Raw genomic sequence first — 18,333 nt, forward strand, 5'->3', positions numbered from 1 at the left:
ATGTAAAGTTCTTAAATAACTGGGGTACAGTTTTTTTATTAGTCTTGGGATTTAAGGAAGCTATTTACAGAATTCTAACAAACTCAAAGTACTGAAATACCCTAAAGAGTTTCATACAAAATAATGAACCAGCTGTACAGCTGCATTTCAGCAACAGATGCTGCCCATTGTCATACGATGTGAGGTCCACTTTGAACATTGACCAGTGAATAGTAGAAGCCTTTTTCAGCCAGGAGCTGCTGATGAGTCCCTTGCTCTATGACCTTGCCATTCTGGATCACAGCAATCTTGTCAGCATTCTGGATGGTGGACAGGCGGTGAGCTATCACGATGCAGGTGCGGCCTTCTCTGGCTTTATCCAGTGCTTCCTGGACAGCCTGTGCAATGAACAAACCAAAAGGAAGATTATCCATGCAGCAGTTCAGATCTCAGGCTGCAGAGAATGCCTGACCTGTAACTGCTAGAGGAGGGTAGTCATGATACCACCTGTGTGCAGTGTGAGCAGGTGGATGATCTGCTCAGCCTGGGTGGTAGAGCTAAAGGAGGAAGTAGAAAGGCTGAGGAGCATCCAGGATTGTGGGAAGGGGATCGATTGGTAGAGTCACACTCTGCTATCCCTACAGGAAGGGTGTGGGGGAGATGCTTCTCAAGCAGTGGGGGATTATCTGCTGTCTCATGGTCAGGTGGGACTTCAGGACACCGGGAAGATTTGTGAAGGGATCAGGAGCTCAAATTGTGTTCTCCTCTGGCCTCTCAGTTGGTGACTGGGATCAGCAAAAAAGGAGGAGGGTGGACACACTGAATGAATGGCTTTATGAATGGTGTCACACTCAGGGCTTTGGGTACTATGGCTTGGAGCCTTGAGAAAGGGGGAATGCTGGCATTAGACACAAGCTGACTGACTAGAAGGGCCACAAGTATTCTTGAAAACAAGCTGGCTGGGCTGGTTAGCAGGGCTTTAAACTAGATATGATGGAGGAAGGGGGTGTACTAGGTGACAGAGAAGCGTGTGGGAACACTGTCACCTCAGGAGGCAGTAAGGGAAAACCTCAGACTTGTCCTGGAGGTGCTAGGGAGGGCTCCTCTGAGAAAGCAACAAGGCCAGTAGCTAAGCTGAAGTGCCTTTATACCAATGCATGCAGCATGGGAAACTGTGGCACAATTAGGTAAGTATGACCTAATTGCTATCACGGAAACATGGTAGGATGAATCCCATGACTGGAATACTCTGTTTGAGCACTACAGGGCTTTTCAGAAGGAATAGACTGGGTAGGAAAGATGGCGGAGTTGCCCTCTCTGTTAGGAAATGGACAGAGCAAACTTTCAGCTGCTCTAGGAACTGCTTAGTGGGATCCCCTGGGAAACTGTCCTTAAGGGCATGGGCACAGAACAAAGCTGGCAGCTCTTTAAGGACACCCTTCTGAGAGGGCAACAGCTCTCCATCCCCCAGCAGAAGTTGTTGAGCAAGGGAGGCAGGTGACTGTTAGAGCTGTGCAAGGACCTGCAGCTAAAACTGAGAGAAAAAGAGGGAAATGAAAAGAAAGTGGAAGCAGGGATGTGTAGTCTGGGAGGAGTACAGGGCTGTGTCCATGCGCTTAGAGATAGGATTAGGAAAGCCAAGGCACAGATAGAGCTGAACTTGACGATGGATGTGAAAGATAACAAGAAGGGGTTCTACAGGTACATAAGCAGGAGACAGGAAAAAATACAAACAAAATTCTTCTATACACCAGTTAGAGCTTTAACATATGGGTGACAACATCCCAGCCACAGGTCACCCAGCCAACTTGCAAATCACAGTTCCAGTTTGCAGAGCCAACGTACCTTTTCGCTTTCTGTATCCAGCGCAGAGGTGGCTTCATCCAGCAGCAGGATGCGGGGCTGCCGTACGAGAGCTCGGGCAATAGCAATGCGCTGCTTCTGACCACCAGAAAGCAGGGCTCCTTTGTCTCCCACACGTGTATTGTATTTCTAAATAAAGAAACTAAGCATCAGTGTGGATTTGGATTTGATCCTGTGAGTATGACACTTCAACTGTGTTTCCACATAGGGACAATTCTAGGCAATCCCCAGTAACAGAGCAGGTGAGCATGAGCAGCCCACATGCAGCACATCTCTCGCTGCACTCAGCTGCAGAGCACAGCTTGTGGTGCTGAGCAGGAGCAGTGCTGTTTGGCTTTGGTGATGGATTGGGATGAGAGGAGGACTGAGTCACTGCAAACCCAACAGCCTTGGTAGCCTGGCCATCTGCTTGCCTTTCACCATACCTCTGTAAATTAAAAAAAACAGCCTGAGAGACATTGTGAGTAATTGAGGATGAACTGGAAGCCGCTCAAATTCAAAACCTAATTCCTATTTAAAGCAAATATAAATTTACTCAAAAAATTTGATTCCAACTCCGACTCCCTTATTTGTTCGAGATCTTGACTGTCCACTATGTAAACAAATGTACATCTTGTGTCTGAGAGATTAGACCGTGTCTCTTAAGCATGTGGGAATTCACTGCTTCAGAAATATGTCTCTGCGTTTTCTACAGGAGTAAGGACACAGGCTTCAGCCTATTGAGCAGCAGCTGGGAGGCTCTCTGCCTGCACTCACTGCAGCAGCTGCTCAGTAGAACACCAGCAGGTCTGGGTTCTTTCCCCAGCTGTTCACAACTAAAACTGCTTTTCCCTTCAAAGTGCTGCTTAATTAATGGCAAGAAGTCCCACCGTACGCAAGACTCAACTTATCAGAGCAAGAAAAGCAAGAGAACAGAGTGGAAACAAGATGATGCCTTTCTGCCTGTTTTCACAAGCCTGCTCCAGGAGTGACTTCATACACTTGGCCAGTGAGCTGACTGTTGGAAAAAGGAGGGTTGAAGCAGAGCTCTGGGGCTGCTTTAGCATTTTCCCATTGCTTTCACTTAACTGTAGGAAAGCACTCATCTCCTTTTCCAGCATTTCTTTTTACATCTTTTGCTCTTCCATGCAGCGCATCTAAAACTTGCCTGAGTGCCAATACCAACTAGGCTATTATTTAACAGACACTACTCCTGGAGAGATGAAGACACCTCCAATTCAGGCATCAGCAGCACTGGAATTGAGTAATGCCTACAACCTGTAGCACCTCCTAGATCTCTATGTGCTCTTCAGATCTTCTAGGTGATTAAAAAAACAAAAAACAAAAAAACAAAAACAAACAAACAAAAAAAAACACACAAACCCAACAAATATGAATGTCAAATTCAGCAAACTGGGAAAAAAACAAAAATATTTTTACCTGGTATTTCCTTAGAAAAACATGAATATAGGCACTATACTTTTCCCCCATTTGCAATGTGAAAATGAATACTAATTACCTTTGGTAGCGATTCAATGAAGGAATGAATATTGGCTGCTTTTGCTGCACTAATGATTTCCTCACGGGAGACCTCCCGACTGTTGTCCCCATACGCAATATTTTCAGCAATGGTGCAGTCAAACAGGATTGGTTCTTGTGAGACGATACCAATCTGAGCTCTCAGCCATTGGATATTCAGTGTCTTTGTATTTCGGCCATCCAGAAGCTGAAAAGTCAGAAAGAAGATATTGTGATCACAGTACTTTATCTTTGGCTTTATTACTATTAATCATATATTTCAATTTTTTTTACCTAGCAACATTGCAGCCTTTAGCAGCCAGGGCATTGCATGCCCTCAGTGTTGGCTTACACACTTCCATGCAGCAGCAGAGGTGGGCAGATGAGTATTAAAGCTTACAATTTCTATGTTTACAATCAGTAGAATATGATCAGAAGTCTCTATAAATGTAGACAAACTCCAGGTATATGAAGCCATTTCACTGCTCCCTACTTGTTTATCACCCCATCTAGAAGAGCTGATACGGATCTACTTTAACTGCCAATATAGTATTGCTACTACAGACATTTGATACTACAGTGGTGACAGAAATATCTATTTCAGAAACCAAAAGAAAATCCATACCACATAGTGCTTCTGCTCCCTTTATTAGCAGCTTTATCCCATCTCTGTTTTCGTAATCCGATGTCCTGGTTTCTCAAGTGACTTTAATGGGGGACTGTAATGGGCACAGAGTCCTAACCCCATAATTAAATATCTTCTTTGTGCCTCAGGGAGAAGTCTTCTACCACTATTTGCTCGTGTAAAATGAGATACATGTGAAAGAGTATCTGCACTGGAGCTCCTTCTCTTCTTGTATTGGACTTATCTGGACATCAGTATCCACAGTTCTATGTTTAACTGTCTCTGCTACATGGATGATTTATTTTGTCAAAAATATGGATCCATATTTCTGCTTTATCCTGATGACTTCCATCTAAAGCAGAATTAATGAGTCTGATGCTTCAAGATCCAAGAAGAAACCTTTCAGATTTTCTTCATCCCCGCCTTTCTTTTTTTCCTCCTTACTCAGTTTGTACCCAACGGATGAAAAAGGACATTTAACTTTATCACCAAGTGCTGCTGTTAGAGGAATTGCTGGTGCAGGAAAAACCAACTGCAGCTCTCCAGCAATGAACTAATTAGTCTGGAACTCAATCCTGAGCTGAAAGCAGAACTTCTCTTAAAATGCTCTTCTTCCTGTAGCCAGAGCTACCCAATTCTGACATAAGCATCTCTGGCTTACATTCAGGACTAGAAGTGCTGTGTATGCGAGCAGCTTTGCAGCCACAGCTTCCTGGACTAAAAGAAATCATGGTGCATTGAGGTGACTTATGTACTATTAATAGCAGTAGATGGATGTGAGTATAATTGCTGTCTAGCCATAGCACCAATAAAATCAGAAATTCTCAACAACTCTCTTAGGACCTTTGTGTCTTAATGATTTTTTATTATTATTATTTTTATCATAATTACTAGGCAGGCAGGTAAGAATTGGGAAAGTTTAAGATCCGCTCATTCCAGCAGATCTGTGCAGCCTCTCTCTGAGGTTGGAGATGAATAAGTAAATGACCCAGCGTACGTTTATTTGAGATGGCTTCATGAATTTTGAAAACAAGCAGTCAGTCACAGGTAAAACTGCATTTTAGCAGCTGTGCTACTTTCAGAATGATCAGCTGTCAAGACCTCTGCAACATGCGTACCTTGGTAAGGATGGTGATCATAGAAACGAACAGAAATAAGGTGAGTCTGCTTATGCCCTTTACACTTAGAACAGGCCTCAGCCCTTACAAATCTGCCTTGGTATCCTTTTTTTTTTTTCTATATTTTACAGCACACATTCAGCATAAAAAGTAAAAGAACTACAAAGATCTCTTCAGTTAATAGCTCTAGGATACAATATAAAGAAGGGGCTGCTATTACAGATTGTAACCTGCACTCATCTTACTGAAAACAGCTATTTCCAACAATTAGTCTGGACTGGGACAAAAGTGAACCTCCATGATACTGGGTCTGGCTCTGGTCAGGCCAATGTAACAATTTCTCTCCACTGGACCTTGTTCTAGTAACTCGAAACAGCACAGGAAATCTAGAAATTTTACTTTACTTTCACCATGATTGCATAGAGAATATTCAAAATCCATGTGTTCTTGCCTTTAATTAAAAAAAAAAAATCAAAAGCGATATTAGAAACACCAAAAGTGAGTTATTATACTAGCAAATACTTCAGGAGATTTAGAAGAAAAAGTATCAAATGAACTACACCAGTAGAATTCATTAAACATGTATCACATACAGCAGCCTACACTTCTACAGGGAGCACTTACCACTTCTCCACTGAGCGGATCATAGAATCTCTCAAGCAGCTGAATAACAGTGCTCTTTCCACAGCCACTGCTACCAACAAGGGCCAGAGTTTGTCCTTTTTCTACTTCAGTGTTCAAACCTTGGAGCACTTTGACCTCTGGGCGGGTTGGGTATTTAAATGCCACATCTTTGAATGTGATGTTTCCACCAAATATTTTCTGATTGAAATGGTAGAAATAGATGTTTTTAGGATAATCTAACATAAAAACCGGTAGTGTAACAGATAATAACAATCTAAGAAAAGCATTCCTAGAAGAGATCAGTGGGAGTTCTTCCAGTGAATCAGATCTTTCTTTTCTCCACAGAAATTAACAGGCAGTGAGAAGCTGTTACAAAAATACAAATTCTCTCCTAAATATTCTACTCTGCAAGTATATTTTAATTAAAATTTGATTCCGTAAAACTTTAAGTAGAATGACTGTGCTTATTTCAAGTTAACTTACTGTAAAATAGGTATTTGTGATATGGATATTGCCCATATAAGAAGCAATTTAGTTCATATAAATAATGATATATGAAAACATATACAGATGCAAGTGACCAATTAACACTTCCGCTTAAATTTATATTTCATGAGACATCATTGCTAATCTCCTCTAAAACACATATGTATAATAAAGGCAAGTGCATAAATATATAGATATCTATGTGCACAAAAGCTGCTCCAAAAGTAATGCCTTCAATTCCATTATGTTGGCCAGTGATGTCAGAGGCAGATGTTGACAGTAGAAGTTGAACCTTCCCACCAATATCCCATTATATTTCATTGCTGTGTGACAGATGGCAGTAGATGGGCAGGCTGACAAAACGGTGTATGACATATAAAGCAAAGATGTGGAACTGAATTCCTCCATGCAGAAAAAATTTCACCCACTGACATTCATCAATGCTTGCTGAATGTTTACAGAAATGAAAGAGTGGATGTGAGCGCAGTGAGGCAGCAAGTGGTGTGTTTCAGCATAACTATGTGATAGACAAGCCACCCACTGGTCATGCACAATTTCCACAAAATGAAGAGTTTCAATCCACACAAGTCAGCAGATTATGAGCAGCAAAATGCATACAGCACTGAATATCAGCTTCAACGTGATAGAAATGATGGTGACAATATTTGTGCCAGGTTGGTCCCACAAATGTTCACACAGGAACAAAATAAACACCGTATGCAAGTTTGTCAGGACCTACTGAACCATTACAAGGCTGAAGATGACAGTTTCCTGGATCATGTATTACTAGTGATGAGACACAGTTATCACCACTATGAGGCAGAGTCAAAACTGCAGTCCGTGGAGTGGCAACGTGTGGATTCCCCATTGAAGAAAAAGTTCAAGATGTGAGTAAAGTGATGTGCACTGCCTTTTTGGATAGGAAAGGAGTGATCCTACTGGATTTTCTAGAGCCAGAACAAAGCATCAACTCTGACCGAAATACAATGTGACGATGACTAAACTAAAGGCTCGAAGTCCCAGAATCAGGCCAGAGAAGAAGACAGCCTCTCTTACAACACAGTAACTTCAGGCCCCGTATCCATTTGAAGACAGCAGAACACATTGCCAATCTTGGCTGGACTGTCCTACAACACCCACCATATATTTGGATTTATGCCTACTGACTTCCATCTGTTTGAGAAAATGGACAGCACAGGGAACATTTTCTTAGCAACAATGCCATCATAGCAGCTGTGAAACAGTGGATCACTTCCACTGGCGCAGATTTTTAAGAGTGCAGTATACAGATTCTTCCTTATTGCTGGCAAAAATGCCTAGACAGTGGTGGCGGCTATATTGAAAAATAACTTTTTATATGTGCGTGTATACACACAGGTGTAACATGATGGAAAATGCAGCACTGACAGCAGAGCAGCAAGATCCCAGACTGCAGCAATGAGAGTTTGCTCAAATGCAACAGCGATGGGCACAGAAACAAAGAAAAGAAGCTGCTTACCTTCAGAAGACCTCAGAAAAGGCTGCCCATGGAGGTTGTGGAGTCTCCTTCTCTGGAGATATTCAAGTCTCGCCTGGACGCCTACCTGTGCGACCTGGTGTAGGGAATCTGCTTTGGCAGGGGGGTTGGTCTCGATGATCTCTAGAGGTCCCTTCCAACCCCTACAATTCTGTGATTCTGTGATATGCAGGGATCTCCAAAGAAATACCTTTCCCTCCACTGCCAACCCTTAAACGAGGTCTGGGAAGGGGTGGATCCTGGCTGCATCCCTTATGATTGATCACTCAGGTAAATTGCATACACCTGAGCTCCTCTGGGTTGGTCCTGCCTTCCCAGCAGGTGCTCAATCACTGGTTCAAGCTGTGACTTAGCATTTCCACTACAGTAGGTCACTCCAAAAGTAACATAGAATCACAGAATCACTAAGGTTGGAAAAGACCTTCAAGATTACCCAGTCCAACCATCCACTTATCACCAATAGTTCTCACTAAACCATGTTCCTCAACACAAAATCCAACCGTTCCTTGAACACCTCCAGGGTCAGCGACTCCACCACCTCCCTGGGCAGCCCATTCCAGTGCCTGACTACTCTTTCAGAAAAGTAGTATTTCCTAATGTCCAGCCTAAATCTTTCCTGGTGCAGCTTGAAGACATTCCGTCTAGTCCTACCACCAGTTACACGAGAGAAGAGACCAACCCCCAGCTTACTACAACCTCCCTTCAGGTAGTTATAGAGAGCAATAAGGTCTCCCCTGAGCCTCCTCTTCTCCACACTGAACAATCCCAGCTCCTTCAGCCGCTCCTCATAAGACCTGTGCTCCAGACCCCTCACCAGCTTTGTCGCCCTTCTTTGAACCCGCTCCAGGGCCTCAATGTCTTTCTTGCAGTGAGGGGCCCAAAACTGGACACAGTACTCAAGGTGCAGCCTCACCAGAGCTGAGTACAGGGGGACAATCACTTCCCTGTTCCTGCTGGCAACACTGTTCCCGATGCAAGCCAGGATGCCATTGACCTTCTTGGCCACCCAGGCACACTGCTGGCTCATGTTCAGCTGAGCATCAATCAATACCCTGAGGTCCATTTCCTCTACGCAGTCTTCCAATCACTCTGCCCCAAGCCTAGGGTTGCCTGGGGTTGTTGTGGCCAAAGTGCAGGACCTGGCATTTGGCCTTGTTGAACCTTATTCCATTGGCTTCAGACCAGTTATCCAGCCTGTCCAGATCCTTCTGTAGGGCCTCACTACTCCCAGGCAGATCGACAGTTCCAGCCAACTTGGTGACATCTGCAAACTTACTGAGGGTGCATTCCTCCTATTTATTTTATTTACATGGAAGTTACAACAGATACAAAGTGCACAATAACATCATTTGATTGAAGAAATTCTCAGCTACAAAATACTGTTTTTCAACAGTCACCACCATTAGCTATGCATTTTCACCAGTGATGAAGAAGAGCCTGCATACTGTGCTCGTAAAAATCTGTACTGCCTTCCGAAACAGAGTTTGTCTTTTATGTTGCAGTTGTCTCTGCTGCAACGCACCATCCACCACCTCACTGTGCTCACATCAACTGTTTGATCTACATAAACATTCAACAAGATTCAAGGAATGTCAATGGGTGAATTTTTTTTTCTGCATGGAGGAACTCAGTTCCACACTTTTGCTTAATATTCACTTCTGTGTCACACTCCATTTTGTCAGACTGCCTGCCACTATGCTGCCATCTGTCACACAGCAACAAAATCCAACAGGATACTGCCAGGAAGGTTCAACCTCTACTGCTGTACCACCAACATCTGCCTCTGACATCACAGGCCAATGCCATGAAATAGGAAGCATTACTTTCAGAGCAGCTCTTGTATGTATATGTATATATAGTACCTTGTTTTTATGACATATACGCGATTGTTTTCTGATACATTCTATCCTCTTCATTACATGAAAGGCCACATATGAACATATATATGTTCATACACATTGATAGTTATCAAAATATGTGACAATCTATCATGGGCCATTTGCAAATTAGTTAGGCCTCAAAAATCAGTGGTAAATATCAGAGGCCTATTCATAGGTTCAAGATCCACGTTTAAGTAGCTTCAGACAAGAAAAGCTGTAAAAACTGTCTCTGGTGCATTAATCCTACTCTCAATGCATCTTCAAGGTGCTTCATCGAGAGGCAAATGAAGCTGAGAGGATGGCAGATGATGTTATAGGAAAAGCTAAACCTCAGTTTGGTTGAATGACTCAGGTGCAAATGAGGTCACACTGTACTTGTTCTCAGTGGCTTTGATGTGAATGACAGGAAAAACAAAGCAGGCTTGAAATAAAGTAGTGCTGCATGACACTTTATAACTGCATAACACCATTTTACTTACAGGTTTCTCCCCTTCCTCACTGTAGCTGTCTATTAATGGTACTCTTTCAAACAGCAGAAATAAGTGAGCAGCTGACATCTTGGCTTTGGCATAGTCTGGAGTGAAAGAAGTGCTTTGTCCTAATGCCATTGCACCAAATACAATAGCTGAAAACACTCTGTAAAATAAACAGGAGAAAACTGTTGTTACTGTTACGGCACAGGCACAAAAAGCTTGTATGGCCAGAGGAGGGTCTTCAGACAAATAACTACTCCTTAATAAGGGTGAGAGAGGGTAAAAACTTGAGAATTTTTCCTTCACTGAGAAAATCTATAATTTCTTTCCAGGGAGGACGGTAGCTTCCCATTCTTGTCCACTAAGCTGGATTTATTAGAAGTTGATGTTTTGCTTTCTATTTCTATTCTGAATGGAAGAGGTGTGGTTGGATGTGTTGTTCCTTGCAGTACAGTTTCCTCATCTATAAAACTGTAGTTATTAGTTTTGGAGATTTACAGAGAAATTTGTCGCTCAACATTTCCTTTGAAGGGCCCAGTCTTTCTTGCACAATCCAGTCCTTGAGTTCAGGAACAAAAGGCAAAGGGGCAAAGGATGCAAGCATGAAATCTGGAGTCAGCAATGAGCAGTACAAGAATAGGTACACAAGAAGGGATTCACATGAGTGCATAGTGAAAGGGAGGCTAATGCTTGTACATGAGAAAGTGTTGCTGTAATCAGGAGTGTTGCTGTAATCAGGATCAGATGAAGATATAGCTTGAGAAAGTGTTGCAGTAATCAGCGTAAGATGAACGTTTAGCTTCAGCAGTAATTTTGCCAGGCAAGAGTGTGGCAAGTGCTAAAAGCACGGGATGTACATGGAAGACAATGTGACTATTGACAAATATAGATAGGAATTTCATCTGCAGGGAGTTGAAGGAAGACTTGGTTAGATGTTGGAGATGAGGGAGGAAAAAGGGTGGAAAGGTGCCAGCTGACAGAAGCAATAGCATCAGTTCGCTGCTAGCATTTGAAGAAGCTTTTCCAACTCTATCTGGGCATCTTTTAGAATGGGCATTTGTTGAATGTTTCTCCTGCTCTTTATCTCTCTTGCCCCAGGGCTCATAATTTCCTCACTTTTGTTTCACTCGTTACTTGCTCCACTTATCTTTTAATCTTGCCCACCTACGCTCTCTACAGCTAGGCCATGTGATTCTGTTGTTAAAGAAAACTTGTTGGTCATGAAAACAAGGGACGACTTGGCCTTGCCTAACATCATTTTGCCTTCCTGTGTAACCTGATCATGAGAAAATGCAGTCTAAAAGTGACACATTTTGGATTTGCTGCAATGTGAGAAAGGAGGGGGAGTGTAAGGACAGAAGTATTTAGCTGTTTTTTTGTTTTTTTTTCAGTTGTATTTCATGATCCCTATAGGAAAATTAAACATTTTCCCACATGGACCCAAAAGAACCTAAAGAGGAAATACTTACAAAAGCACATCTTTAAACCGCATATGTCCGTTTTTTACTAGATATGCACCAAATCTAAAACATCCAGCATAAGTGAAGTACATAATAGCTTGTGTAAAGGCAAAAGTAAATCCAAAGATATGTGCCTTTTTTACAGAATTTCTGTAATGGAAAAAATATATTATCAGAATTTAGTTGGGCACTCAGTTGTAGCAACCAAGAATCTGAAGAGCGTTGTATAACTCAGAGGAATCCACAAGTCTTTATTAGCTTAAAGTAAAATATCTCCAGTTCTCAGTCCTAACCTAAAACATTATAATTTCTGTTATCTTTCTGCTTGCAGAAACTCATGACAATATTGGTACAGAAGAAAAAACTACTCAATATTTTGAGCATGTACAATAGGTATTGTTTTCATTGCATGGATTCAATAAAACAATGTAAAAAATAATAATGCAGGTGCAATTTAAAGATTCACCTAGCAGATGAGAATAGTCATCAAGAACTTCAGAATTTCTACAGAGCAGAAACTACTTCAACAAAATAAATCTTTCTGCTTTTTCTTATGTTGAACCAAAAATCTTAAAATAGGTTGTGACATTCATGAGGTTTCACATGATCTACAACAATACTTTGATAAAATATCAGAGTGTGCAAATAATTGAACTGCTGTGCAGCTCTGCCAGTTTGGTTCCCTCCTGGGAAAACCCCATTGATTTTAACAGAGATCTTACCTAAGCCTACAGGCAAAACATGACTTTTGGCTTGTTATACAATGTATTTACTCAGAATGAAGGCCTCATTAGAAGAATTAGAAATATTAAAGGTTTGCATTTCAAGAATTATGGCAGCTAATAACCCTATTATCAGGGTTCAAGAAAATTGTTATTTAATCAGACTGCTAGCTTGAACAGGAAGATAATCTGTATTTCCCATGTTCAAGTTGAGTTTGGAATTAAAAACTTCATGATGCGTTGATAGAAAATAAATGTAATTCAGCTGACTGTGATTTGTGCTAATTTTAAAAAGAAACATTTTAACATCTTCTTTCTAAGAAGCTTTTTATTACCTGTATGACACTTGCAAATTTTGTCCATACATGTACTCAAATTTTCTTTCCCGAGTCAAAGCAACAACAGTTCGAATATTTTCTATGGCTTCAGAAGCAATCTGTAATATCAGAAAAACAAGATTATATGGAAATTTTTAAGCCTAATCTGCAAACCAGAATTTAGAATGACTGTGATAGAAGTGACAGAACATAACTACAATACTGTTGAAAGTGTATGATTGCAATATTTGTAGATATGCTTCTGATAAATAAAATCCAATAAGCATGTATTATAGCAGTGAAGTTGAGGCAGCATACATTTTAGTACAGGCCAGCAATGGGAGGTTACTCTGCAGCAGGCCTTTGCAACTGCTATCCAGATTTAATTGCTGTTAGTACTCAGTCTGGCTAAACTGAACAAGCCTTCATCATCTTCAAACGAATTTGGCCACAAATCTTGATCTCACTTTAAAAGAAACAACCTTTCCCAGGTTGCATTCCCAGCATTTTTGCAATACCAGAAGTTTTTCAAAACTCTGACAGGAAAAAATCAAATCTACTGCAGATTCATAAAAATATAAATATATATTTTTCTGGCCCATAAGACAGCTTGGCAGCTAATTCCTATTAATTTTATATCCACAAATCTTCCTATTTTGCCATAGAAAAGATAAATAATAGGGGTAGAAGTTTCCAAAATGATTAATGATGTTATGTACTTGAAATTAACTGAAAACCAGTGAAAGTTCAGATCTTCATTTTCTTAATACTCCCCTACTGTAAAGGGGAATTACTTGCAGCTAATTAATATCATCAGCAAATGTTTTCATATAGACAATTTATTCGACAACAATTCAGCAAATAAAAAAATCAAAACGTAAACCAAATTGAAATGTGTTTTTTTTTAAGTATATTCATAAAGCAATAGCTCCAGCTAGTAATTTTGTTCCGATGTACTGATTTCACAAGAAAGAAAAAAAAACAACAAAAATAATCCTTATCTTTTCTCTAGAGAGTCATCTAGGACTTAAGCTCCTCTTTTTATGTACTATCTCCAGTCTGAGATTTGTATGCTGTAAAATCCCACTGCCTCTGCAGAAGCTCTCTGCCCTAACCCTAAAACTAACTCAATCCCAATCCTAAGTCAACCCTAATTCAACCCTAGCCTAAACCATCTCTAACTCAATCCTAACTCTATATTCCAACCAATCCTATCTCTAACCCTAATCATAACCCCAACCATAACTCCATGTCACATGCTCTTCTTTTGTATAATTGGAGATAATTGGTTCCATTATATGTGTATGAATAACTCTCATGCTGATGAGGAAAGAATGAATACTGATTCTGTACTACCTATCAATAAAAGTAGTTTATTTCTGTCCCTGATATGTGAAGGTGCCACTTCTTCCTTGACGTTTTTCCAGGAAGAAACTCACTTCTAAAGAGAAGATTTTTACTTAGCGCTAAAATAGATGTGTGGTACTTCTTTTCCTTCTCATTTGCCTGATATATTGAAAGTGAAACATTTTGCTGATTTGCTGTGGGAATAAATATACTTTAAATTTTGCCAGAAACTGTGGAGCTGAAAAAAAAAAGTTAAATTTATAGTCTGTCAGAGGCTGGTATTCAGGTCATCACCTAACAATCATGTAACAGTTCTTACAAATAGTCTCTAGGGCAGTTGGCATGCAACAATGATAAGCAGCTGTAATCAACATTACTATAAAATAACTTTAAAATATTCCAGTGTGTAAGAAAGCATAAGGTTACTTGTTTGGCAAGACTTTATGAGTAATCAGTGACATCATTTTGAATTTCTTTTTGAGTGTCCTACTAAGTAAAGAAGAATTAGTTGTTGTTGTTTTCCTCAATGTATATATTGTTTTAAAGATAAATACCTTTTAACTTCATATTTTAATGTATAACAGAATATATCTGGACTAGTGAATTATCAGCCCTTACTGCAAAGGAAGCAAATATGACTTTCAATCTTCAATCAAAATTCTGTGTCTCTTTCCAGATCGCAGAATAGCTTGGGTTGGAAGAGACCCCAAAGATCATCAAGTTTCATTCCCCCTGCCACATACAGGGCCACCAATCTCCAGAACTGGGAATAGACCAGGTTATCCAGAGCTCCATCCAACCTTGTTTTGAACACCTCCAGGGATATGGCATCCACAACCTCTCTGGGCAGCCTGTTCCAGCAAATCACCACCCTCCCTGTGAAGAACTTCCCCCTGACATCCAATTCAAACCTTCCCTCCTGGAGCTTAAAACCATCCTCTCTTGTCCTATCACTATCTACCCTTGTAAAAGGTGATTCCCCTCCTTTTTTATAATCTCCTTTTAAATATTGGAAGGTAGCAAAGAGGTCTCCTCGCAGTCTTCTCGTAGCGCAAAAACTGCACTGGATTCAAAGGAATACTCATTTGTGAGACCTTGCTTGTTAAATTCGAGTTGCACTTAAGATTTAACTCATGTTTTCAATTTTCAGCTTCATATTTTCTGTATCACCATTTCGTCAGTACAACAATGCAGACTGACTTTGAGAAAAAGTATATTACTGATCCAACACCAATGTCCCTATAATTATCACTATGTAGCACAAAATAAAAATAGATATTAAAAAAAAAAAAAAAAACCAGCACTGAACCCACCTCTCCTAAGGTTTCTAGTTCCTTTTTATCTTTTTTTGCATGTCCAGCAAGCATCTTCATTTGAATCATTCCTGTAATAGCAATAATTGGCACAATGGCTAAAAGCAGAAGAGTCAACTGCCAGCCATATATCAATGACAAAACAATCCCAGTCCCAAGATTAGCTATGTTTTGGGCAACTAATGCCAGTCTGGAACCTGTAGCCTGAAAAAGAACAAAATCATTATTGCAATGGCTTTATCTTGAAACTATACAAAATACTTGTCAATTAGATAATTGTGATTTATTTAACAGAAGACATCTGAAAGTACTTAATTTGCTTTTAAATAGTTTGCAAAATTGAATGATTTATCTTAACTGTTTGAAAACTATTTAAGTATATAGATCATTCCCATAAGTCCTCTGTCCCACTCTGTTCCTATTTCTATCTCTTCACTCAGACTTACAGTCCTCATTTTCATGTTTTGCTCAAGAAAAAACAATGATATTTCATAACTCTCAAACCTTTTTTACATGGAGTTTGAAATGATAATTTTTAAAACTTTTAAACTTTCAACTTGAACAACACACAGTGATGCAATGGCAACAATCCTCAGAGATGTATTTTTATGCATTTTGTTGAGCTGGGCATTTAGTATGGAAATGTGATGCTGTTTAGACATCTAAACAAGTTGGATAAATAAATAAACTAATACCTTGGATGGCTCATTTATACTGTGTTAACAGGACTGAACACAAATATGAACTAAATCTTTACCACATTATCATACTGCAAAGATGTCTATCCATCTATCTTAACTATTGCTATGATATTAAATTTTTGTGTGACATCAAACATAGAATCATAGAATTCTTAGAGTGGGAAGGGACCTCTGAGGGCCATCCAGTCCAACTCCCCTGCAGTGAACAGGGACACCACAGCTAGATGGTTGCCCAAAATATCCCAAACACTTTTTAAATAAATAAGATTTTCCAGAGAATAGTGAGCGGGATTTCTACCACTTGTATCCCCTCTGTAACTTACTCCATGCTAAATGAGGTATGAAAAATGCCAGTGCATGTTACTTACTCCTTTCACTTGTGAGGCATCATTAGCAAGTCTTGTAATTAATTCTCCAGTGCTATTTTTAGGCTCATCAAACCAGCTGATCTCCTATGATATGAAATACACTTATTATGATCTCAAAAAATTTAGTCTTTACATCACCTAATTAGGCTACTTAAGATAACTTAATCACTTTGGCTTATGACTGAATGACACGTGTGATTCTAGTACTTTTGGTGCAGCTATAAATTCAGTAGACCTAAAGTTACAGGATCTCCAAACTCAAAGCTAACCTAACAATATGTATATGCTTTTTGTAAGAACATAAACATTACCACATTATTCCATAATAAACACAGTTTTACAAGATATCTTTGCTTATGACTTTAATGTTTTTGTTTGTTTGTTTGTTTTTATGCTCAGATGTTCACTAAAAAGGAATACCAAGGAAATTGCCATTTAGAGGTAAAATATTTGGATGTGTAACAGACATCTGCAAAGACTACTAACAAAAAATGTATTTTTTCCTGTTACATAGCCTGAAGAGCTGCAGCCTGCGGGAAGCTCATGCAGGATCAGTTTGGGAAGGGCAGCATTGCATGGGAGTGACCCCATGTGGAAAAGGGGCAGAGGGTGACCCTGAGGGAGTGGCAGAGATGAAGCACTGGACTGACCACAGGCCCATTTCCCTGCACTGCCTGGGAGCAGGAGATAGAAAAGAGTGGATGGAGGGAAGGGGATTTCAGTTTGCTTTTAGTTTCTCAGTGCTCTGTTCTGTTAGTAATAGACAATAAATTATGTTAATCTCCTTATAGAATGGTTTGAATCATAGAATCGTAGAATGGTTTGGGTTGGAAGGGACGTTTAAGATCATCTAGTTCCAACCCTCTGCTATAGGCTGGGACACTTCATACTAGACCAGGTTGCTCACAGCCAGTCTGGCCTTGAGTGCTTCCAGGGTGGGGGGGCATCCACAGCCTTGCTGGGCAACCTGTTCCAGTATCCTTTCATAGAATCATCATCACAGAATCTTATGCCAAGTCTGTTTTCCCTATGACAGTAACTAATGAGGCCCTCCTGTCTTTATCTTAGCCCATGAGCTTTTATCATTGTGTTTTCTCTCCCTGTCTTTTTGGGGAAGAGGAGTGAGAGAGCCACGTGGTAGTGCCAAACTGCCCATCAGCACAAAGCTACACACCTTGCTACCACACTGACTGCTTAGCTCCTAGAGACTCCTGTGTTTGAATTTCAGGCTGGTTATTTTAAAGAATTTCATTCTGCTACTGAATCTATTTCCACTGACAGCAGAGACCTCTTTCTGCCTCTGCCCAATGCTGTGACCATCAGTGGCTCTTTGACTGCTGTGCAGAAGAAGCCACCAGTGCAGTGAGTGCAGCTAGTGAGATATTCAGGTCTTATGGCCTTCAGTAGTATTATTTGTGATCCTACCTGGTAGCAGATCTGAAGGCAGATCTGAATTTCAAATTTGGCCTCTTAAAGTACAGCCTACTTTCTCTGGGCCTCAATCCAAGGTGGTTTTGATTATATTAAATACGCTAAATAAACAGTACCATCAAATTGAGTTTTCTTACACTGGTTTTAAATAGCCTTCCCTAGTCAGTCACATCAATTAAATATTTAAAAAATATCTACTTGGACCTGTTATGAAGATATTATCCAGTCAGTTTCTAAATTGATTTTTAAAAAAAATCAGTGTGAAATCTTTACGGATATGATCTCTGCATGTCTACTTAAATACCCAGTTTTGGCATGTAAACAAACAAGCTTTTCTAAAGCTTTAGAAAGCTAAATATGTCATGCCTAGTAATGTACGTTTACCTGTCTCAAAATTGCTCTAAATGCCATGGATCGAAGCCTCATTGTGAGGATTTCTCCAGCTTTACCAAATGTGAAACCCTGCGTGAGAGAATGAGTCTTTTTAAAAAAATTACCTAATTACAGTTTTTGTCTTTCCCAGGCAGTAAATCAACTACCTGCATACAGTATGAAGAAGAATATCACTACATAAAATATATTCTAATTACAACTGAGGTAATCAAAGAATTTT

The 18,333-nt window shown here is 40.1% G+C and overlaps 1 protein-coding gene across 2 annotated transcripts in view; it reads right to left on the minus strand.

The window, feature by feature from the left end:
• Positions 1 to 3: 3 nt before the first annotated feature.
• LOC100548646 (ATP-dependent translocase ABCB1) overlaps positions 4 to 18,333 on the minus strand; it is a 40,270-nt gene continuing 21,940 nt past the window's right edge. For both annotated transcript variants that reach the window (XM_085227359.1, XM_085227360.1), the window contains 10 exons: positions 18,105 to 18,182; positions 16,290 to 16,373; positions 15,221 to 15,424; positions 12,579 to 12,679; positions 11,531 to 11,671; positions 10,068 to 10,224; positions 5,707 to 5,904; positions 3,341 to 3,547; positions 1,825 to 1,971; positions 4 to 377 (listed from right to left, as the gene is read on the minus strand). In XM_085227359.1, coding sequence (XP_085083485.1) covers positions 171 to 377; positions 1,825 to 1,971; positions 3,341 to 3,547; positions 5,707 to 5,904; positions 10,068 to 10,224; positions 11,531 to 11,671; positions 12,579 to 12,679; positions 15,221 to 15,424; positions 16,290 to 16,373; positions 18,105 to 18,182 — 1,524 coding nt within the window. In that variant the 3' untranslated portion in view covers positions 4 to 170. The remainder of the gene's footprint in view (positions 378 to 1,824; positions 1,972 to 3,340; positions 3,548 to 5,706; positions 5,905 to 10,067; positions 10,225 to 11,530; positions 11,672 to 12,578; positions 12,680 to 15,220; positions 15,425 to 16,289; positions 16,374 to 18,104; positions 18,183 to 18,333) is intronic.

This window comes from Meleagris gallopavo, chromosome 6, assembly GCF_905368555.1.
Source record: "Meleagris gallopavo chromosome 6, MGAL_WU_HG_1.1, whole genome shotgun sequence".
Lineage (NCBI taxonomy): Eukaryota > Metazoa > Chordata > Aves > Galliformes > Phasianidae > Meleagris > Meleagris gallopavo.